The sequence below is a fragment of the Rutilus rutilus genome (genome assembly GCF_951802725.1).
Source record: "Rutilus rutilus genome assembly, chromosome: 8".
Classification (NCBI taxonomy): Eukaryota; Metazoa; Chordata; class Actinopteri; order Cypriniformes; family Leuciscidae; genus Rutilus; species Rutilus rutilus.
The window spans coordinates 32,369,555-32,377,339 of NC_140222.1; the positions used below are offsets into that span (position 1 = coordinate 32,369,555).

Consider the following 7,785-nt stretch of genomic DNA (forward strand, 5'->3'; position numbering starts at 1 on the left):
AAAATGGTTAAATAAAAAAATCTGCACTCATTCCCTTTGTCATTTGGACTTAACTTAAGTGGATTTTACTTAAATGTGAGAGCAAAAACAACAATTAAGTCAATTTTACTTGTTTTACTTCTGTATGAGACATTAGTCAGCCCTGCTGCAACAAAACAGCAGTTATATAAAATGTTTTTTATTGGAGATAGTACACTGATAAAACAAAACAAACAAAAAAGCCAGAAATACTGGTTTCACAACATTTCTGTTGCGCTCATCCATTTGTAAGAAGATAGTTAAGCCTACGTGAACAAAAAGCTCATGAATGTTTCTAATCATCAGGGTAACAAACTGGAAATACGCCATGTTCCCTAGAGATTTGGGAGTGTCTGTTTTTTGCACATTTTGGAAGTAAGTATAATTCCATCCAGTGCATTTATTCCTCTTCAAGGTTTAAAGCAACTTTTCTCCTCACTTCCTGTTAGAATCAAATTCATTCGGACAATAACAGGGCTCCTGGTAAAGGTGTAGCTATTATGTTACTCACGGCAACAAACCAATCCCCACAAGAGAACAATACCTTAGAGATGATGTTCTCATTGATTGTGGATGTGTGTAGCTTCTCTCTCTCTCTCTCTATATATATATATATATAAAATTATATATTAACTATAATGATGACTGCATTCAAAAATTAGTATTATCATACTCATGACAAGTTTCAGCGGTGGGTTTGTTCATAGGTGCAAGAGAAAAAAACTGCTTCCTCTCCCCGCCCCTCTTAACTGGTTACTAGATGTAAGAGATTATTCAGGAAGGAATACGTGAAGAAGTAGGGTTACTAGTTGAACACACTAGAATGGCTATTAAGAACATTTGGCACAGGTAAGCTCACCCATCCTTTTATAACTTGTTTTATTATCAGATATTTTATAATGTTATTTGTGCTGTTTGCATACAACATCTTATTATAAACTAGAGCAGAGGTCTTTAACACTATCCTGGGGACCCACTGTCTTTTAAAGTTTATTTCCAACCTGTGTATTTTCAAGCGATCCTGAAGAGCTTGACTTGCAGCTTCAGGTGTGTGATAAGGGTTGGAGATAAACTCTACACTACAGGACAGTGGGTCCCCAGGAGCAGGGTTGAAGATCTCTCTTGAAGATATATATTTCACTTTGTTTTGTTCAGTGTCTTTCAATATGTGATAGAAAAGGGAAACACAAATGTGATATGTCTGGCAGTTGAATTAAAATGAATACATTTTACATTTAAACATTAGCTTGAAATCATGGATTTTAATTTAAAAATCTAAACCATGTATCATCTAAGAGGTGTATTCAGGTGTATTTACAAATTGGGTGTAATGTCATTGACTCTAATATTTAAAGTTGGCGTTACCAGGAAATGAAACATAAGGGTGTTTCTGCAACTACGGGCAAATAAAGTCCCAGTAGTTAAGATTTATGTTATAATTTGTCGCCTGATGCTCTTTAAATATAAATGTAGTGTCATTACACACCTTGACATAAAAAAATTATGAATGAATAATATGATTTAATGGAAAATTATGAAGCATTTATAGATCCAAACACCATTTTTACTCATGTTCCACACCTGTGGTCTCAATGTTGAGATACTTCAAATTAGCTCATTCTTTAACAATGTGACATTATTTCAAATGAATTAGTTTCATATAGGGGAGAGCCGGGACAGTTGAAACACTTTTCAGATAAATGTCGTTTTCTAAGATAAGGTTACAGATAGATTTTTTATTTTTTTGTGATTAACAACTCACATATGTGTTCTCTTACTATCATGTGTTATTCGGTACAAATATAGGATGATTTAAGTAAAATATGACTTTGAACGGGAGTTGAGCTTTGTTTCAATCGTCCCGCCTGTGCGGGACGGTTGAAACACAGGGGTGGGACGGATGAAACATGACAGTTTAAATGGCAACTATTCATCTAATGCTTTTTTTTTGTGAACAACACCTGACAAGTAACTTATGTACATATTGTTACAAACATATTTTGTAATTTATTTTCATTTAAAGGTTCATATTAACCATTTTTGTTCTGTCGCACCAATAAACAATAGGCGATAAGCCTATGCGCATTTTGTAATCTTTCTAACAGGCTATTTTGACGAAGACAGACAAATCCGTTTACAATTCATTTTCTTACATTTCTTCCTTGAGTCATATTGAGTGTTTGCTAGTTGAATAGCCTGTTATTATGAAGAAAACGAGGTCAACCAGACGACGATAAATGAAATGTATTGAATATTGAAGATTGGACAATTGCTGATTATTACAGAGATAGCATGTGTTGCGTAATTGAAAATTAATTTGCATTAAAAGAAACACAAGTCTAGAAACAGTATATGAATCTATGAACAGTATAGGCTATGACCAGGTTTAACGGGCAGGACGCGCGGGCGGGACGGTTGAAACACTGTTTCAACCGTCCCGACAGCGCATCCTGTCATTTAAACCTCTTTTGCTCTTAAACTAAAAAACTCTGATATTGCCCACTTAAGGGTGTGTTGCAGTACTAATACACCTGCCGTATTATCATTACAATGGCACATGAAACAATAAATCCAACTTGTCAGTCAAAAAAAAGTACCGCACGAAAGAATTCACTCACCGCATTCAAAAACAGCTTTGCGGCTTTAACTCCAAAACGACACGACGTAAAGAAGAAATGTTTTCGCGGGTATGTTAGGCATTGCGTGCTGTACGTGCTGACGAAATTTGACGTACATGACGTGAGTGGTTTTCAAGAACATCTCAGTGTTTCATCCGTCCCGCGTTTCAATCGTCCCGCCTCTCCCCTACTGTTGAATATGTATATTTGGTGCTAACAGTAAAAACTGATATATCAGACCTTGCTAGCTGCTAGTTATTTGCAATATTAGCAAAAAATGTATTTCCGCAGCATTTTTAGGTGACAGGTGTGGTGAATATAATTTATTATATCATTACAATGGCACCTGTCAAGGGGTGGGATAGCCTATAAGTGAAGAGTCAAGAGTTCATGACAGAGTTCTATGCCTTGGCCTTAAAATGTCCCATATCTCAATACAATTGCTTTGCTTGAAGAACAAATCTGATCCATGGAGGCACCTCGCAACCTGATACCACAGGACACATACGGAGGTCTTTGTGGAGTCCTTCCCTTGAGGTATCCGAGTTGTTTTGGCAGCAAGAGGGGAACCTACATGATTAATGCTGTGGCTAAACAGTGTATATTGCAAATATTAAATGTGTTGTAAACTAAATATAAACATGCCATTTTTGCAACGCTATGCCGATGATACCAGATTAATCTACAATAAGACGACAGAAATGCAGAGAGGTAATGAGAAAAGACTCAGACAGATATGAAGAAAGAGCATGAAAAAGAAAAAAAAAACAGATAAAGATTGTCTCCCAAATGACAAATCAGAAAAAAAGACAGTGAAGGATAAACAAAAGAAACCAGAGGACAAAACAAAATACTGAAGGCCTCAAATTAGTTTGTTGTTACAACAGAAATTCATAAATGTATTAGTATTTGAAACAAGAGAATCAATTTGACCCAGTCTTTACTGCAATACCACTACTATCTTTGACAAAATACCTTCTGTTTTTGTCTGTAACTATTTTTCTCTACAGTAACCTATTGTTAAGGTTACATTATTAACATGTGCCATTAACATTGTGTCCTTACCGATACAAAGTGTCATTACCGCAGCAATGGTTTATTTTAATTATTAATCCGATTTTTGTTCACAAAAATAATTTTTAAAGAGATGATTTACACATTAAAATGACAATATTTGTCATTGTGATGACGGGTGCTAAGATTACGTCATCACTACCGCGATAATGCCAGCATGTGAAGTCTTTACAAACTGTTTATGGGCTTATGTTTCTTTACATTTGTTATTTATTTGGTTTTGTGTTTCTGTTGCAGTTGCAGTTAGGTTTATGATACAATTGTTTAATCTGGTTCATTATTCTATAACATTCATTTATAATAAGTTTAAGATATGCTGGTTGAGTTGATTGCAGACAGGTGCACATATCAGCAGTCATCACAACGTGTAATGTCTACATATGTCTCTGTCTATGCCCACATTGCAAACAGTTTGCCCACATGCTGTCTTTTCACCATATCCTTTTCCTGTGGCTCTTCAAAACACTCTCTCAGAAAAAAAGGTACAAAAGCTGTCACTGGGACAGTACCCTTCAAAAGGGTTCTAATATGTACCATTTAGGTACTAATATGTACACATTTGGTACCAATATGTGCCTTTGAGGGACTTATATGCACTCTTTAGGTACAAAGGTGTACCTTTTGAAAAGGTACACCTTTTCAAAACACCTTTCAGTGACAGCTTGTGTACCTTTTTTTCTGAGAGTGCAGGGGGCAGGGCCACAGCTTCCTTGTGTTGGATTAAACCATTTCTATAAATGGTCATAAGTTTAGGCTACAAAGGTTTTTGGTATTGATGCCCTAGCAGTTGGTACGGTCTTGGTTGTAATGAGCCTGTCCTAGGCTATATAAGCCAGTCTAAACTGAAACTTGAGGAAGGAAAAATGGGGTCATATTGGTGAATGTATCCATGTAGATTTTGGTGCCTGTAGCGATTTGTTTTCCTCTGGTTGTTGATAGGCTACATCAAAATTTGCACTGAGTCAAGTGTAGCCCTATATATTTCTTTTTGTAAATTTTTTTTTTGGTTTAATTTCGTCATTTTTTCTTTGACACATCACTGTGAATATGTACACCCCTACTTCTCCACTGGCATTTAATAAAAATCCTCTTCGGATGATATCTGAGTCCTGAGCCTATCTACCACCTCCCCTTGATCTCCACGGGACACGTTATGACAGTCATAAAAAGCTAAATGTTTTATCTTTGGCTTGTATGAAAACAATTGATATCTAGGTTAGCGTCAAAATTTCCCATGGCATTAAGAAAATCATAAAATTCCCTAATTTTAAATTATTTTTTAATATTAGTTTTTACAAAAATGTATAAATCTTGAAAGTAACTATGTAAATGTATAAAAAAAATTATAGAAATGAAAAAAATAAAGTGTATAAAATTAACAATATTGTAATGTTGCGGTAAGGACATTTTGTAAGAAGAAGAGATGAAAACCATAACAAAAATAAACATGTTCCAGATTAACATCTTACATTCAATTTTGTGTACATCTTTATATGTATTATGGACTATGATAGTTAAAAAATTAATTCATAGGGTTTTTTTATTTTTTTATTTTTTTATTATTTATTTTATTTATTCTTCGGAATCGCGGCAAAAAAGTAATTCAGGAATTTTTCGCCTACAATCTACGAACAAATGACTCGTATGAGAGAGTTCCTTTAATGAATTGTTCAGAATTGTTTCGCACGTTGCAATTCAGCGTTTTCTCGCCCTAGCTCCGTCCTCCAGCCCGTGATTCTGAAATCCTATGTCATTTGAATCAGACTGATGAATCGTTCAAATAAAAAATTCTATCTATCTTTAAGTGATGTCCATGTCAAAATTTCTGACAAAAGCTCTGTGTTCTTAAAGTTCATGAAACTTAAATCACTATCATAACTAACTGATGTAAACGTGTAAACTTAGTTAAAGATTTGCAACAGAGTTATTTTTGTGATGAATCATATTTTAATAAAAAAATTCTGATATTTCACTGTGAGACTAATTTTGACCTGTTTCTCTCTCTCTTTTTTTCTGCAGTTTGGCTCAAGATAGAGGTCCGTTTATACATCAAATTAAAACGGCATTTTTTCTGCTGCTTACAATGACATTCTTATTGTTTGCCGTTGCTTACGCCTCTGATTTCACTTTAGACACAATTACGTTCCCTAAAACCTGGTTTACTAGAATCATCAATCAGACTCATTATAAGGTAATTGACAGCATTTGGGCCGATCATAATCCAAAAGATACATTAGTGCATTTGCCCAATCAGCAAATACAACAAAGAGGTTCAACAATTTATTATCATATAGCTCATCCAAGCAACTATCAGTTCATTCTGGATGAACCTGATAAATGTCAGCAGAATCCGTTCCTGGTCTTGATGGTCCCTGTGGCGCCCCATCAGGTAGAAGCTCGTAACGCCATCCGGAGCACGTGGGGGAATGAGAGCACAATCCAGGGAAAAGCAGTGATGACTCTGTTCTTGGTGGGTTTGACTGGAGGATCCGACTCTCAACAGCAACTGGAGGAAGAGAGCCGACAACACAGAGACTTACTGCAGAGCAACTTTGTGGACTCGTACTTCAACCTGACCATAAAGACGATGGTGATCATGGACTGGTTGGCCACTCGTTGCCCTCAAGCCAATTTCAGTATGAAGGTCGATTCTGACATGTACTTAAATCTGGAAAACTTGATGACTCTCCTATTGGCACCCAACACACCCAGACAGAACTACATCACTGGAATGGTGATGTGGGACCGGCCCGTTGTCAGAGACACAAACTCAAAGTGGTACGTGTCAGAGGAGCTTTACCCCGAACCGAAATACCCCACTTACCTGCTGGGAATGGGATATGTTTTCTCCAATGACCTGCCAGAAAAAATAGTTGAGGCTTCCAAGGAAATAAAGGCCTTTAACATTGAAGATGCATATGTGGGCGCTTGTGTGAAACATTTGGGCATTGCACCCTCATCCCCCCCAGACCCTTCACAGTTTAGAGCCTATCTGGGACAATATAATCGAGAGGATTTTCTCAGGGTCATTACAACAATCCTGGGATCCCCACAGCAGCTAATAGACATCTGGAAGGACGTAAAGAGGCCCACATAAAAGTATCCCAAACTTTCCTAAAAGTATAATTTGGGATACATAAAAGTACCCTAAAATCCCTGTCTGGGATGGGAGCACAAACAAACAAACATGAGAAACACAGATTTCTGTTTACAAAGACATGAAACATGGTGGATGTTTATTTAAACTTTCAGAAAGGAGATCGTTTGAGGAGCCGTTGACACATAACATTGAAGAGGAACTTGAGGTCTTGAGATGCGTTTTTAAAGTTGAACTTCTGTTATTGGGGAAGGGTTTTTTAAAAACGCAACACTCATGCACGAGATGTCAAAAGTCTGCAAAGTTAGTTTACATAGAAAAAACAATTAAAAAGTTCAAATCTATATATAGTTATATGGAATAAATATACTGTATGTATATAGAAATCCAGGTAATATATATTTTAAATGAAAACTGTTTTCACAAAGCACGGGTATTTTTCATAAATGTCTGTTGGGGAAGGTTGCTAACTGGTGTCATATATATATTGTAATTTTATACAATTAATTAATTAATTATAATTTTAGCCAGAAGAAGGTTTTATATTGATGTACATAACATTTTTGTGGATGTCATTAATGATTTATTCTTTAAAAATGGTTGGGGGAAAAAAATCACATTTTCCTAGATCAAGGTTGAATGTTCCATGAAAACAGACTGCCAGTCTAAAAACAGCATTTCCTGAAACAGGGCAAAAGTATGTAAAAAGTATTTAATTTTAAATATATTATATATATATATAATTTAATTAAATTGTGGTGTGTAATCATTGCTTACTCAATTTTTTCATTACATTCAATTTTTTATTTTACTTTTTAGGTTCATAGCCTTAAACAATGATCTCGGTTTAAACACTTGAAGAAGAGAACAATGGGAAAGGGAAAAGCACGGGAGCACAAAAGCCACTGAAATGATTTGACAAATTGCTTTTGATATTCCTAATTTGTAAATTGCTTCGGATAAAACAATCTACTAACT

At 35.5% G+C, this 7,785-nt stretch overlaps 1 protein-coding gene across 1 annotated transcript; it reads left to right on the top strand.

Annotated features, from left to right (window-relative positions):
- Window positions 1-776: 776 nt before the first annotated feature.
- LOC311296277 (beta-1,3-galactosyltransferase 1-like) lies at window positions 777-7,124 on the top strand. Its single transcript, XM_084417970.1, has 2 exons — window positions 777-867; window positions 5,730-7,124. The coding sequence occupies exons 1-2, from the start codon at window positions 842-844 to the stop codon at window positions 6,805-6,807; spliced, it is 1,104 nt and encodes a 367-aa protein (XP_084274096.1). The 5' UTR covers window positions 777-841; the 3' UTR covers window positions 6,808-7,124.
- The last annotated feature ends 661 nt before the right edge of the window (window positions 7,125-7,785 follow it).

Coding starts and splice junctions, on each gene's coding strand:
- LOC311296277 (XM_084417970.1), top strand. CDS start 842: ATGGCTATTAAGAACATTTGGCACAG. Junction 868..5,729: donor ATTAAGAACATTTGGCACAG/GTAAGCTCACCC, acceptor TTTTTTCTGCAG/TTTGGCTCAAGATAGAGGTC.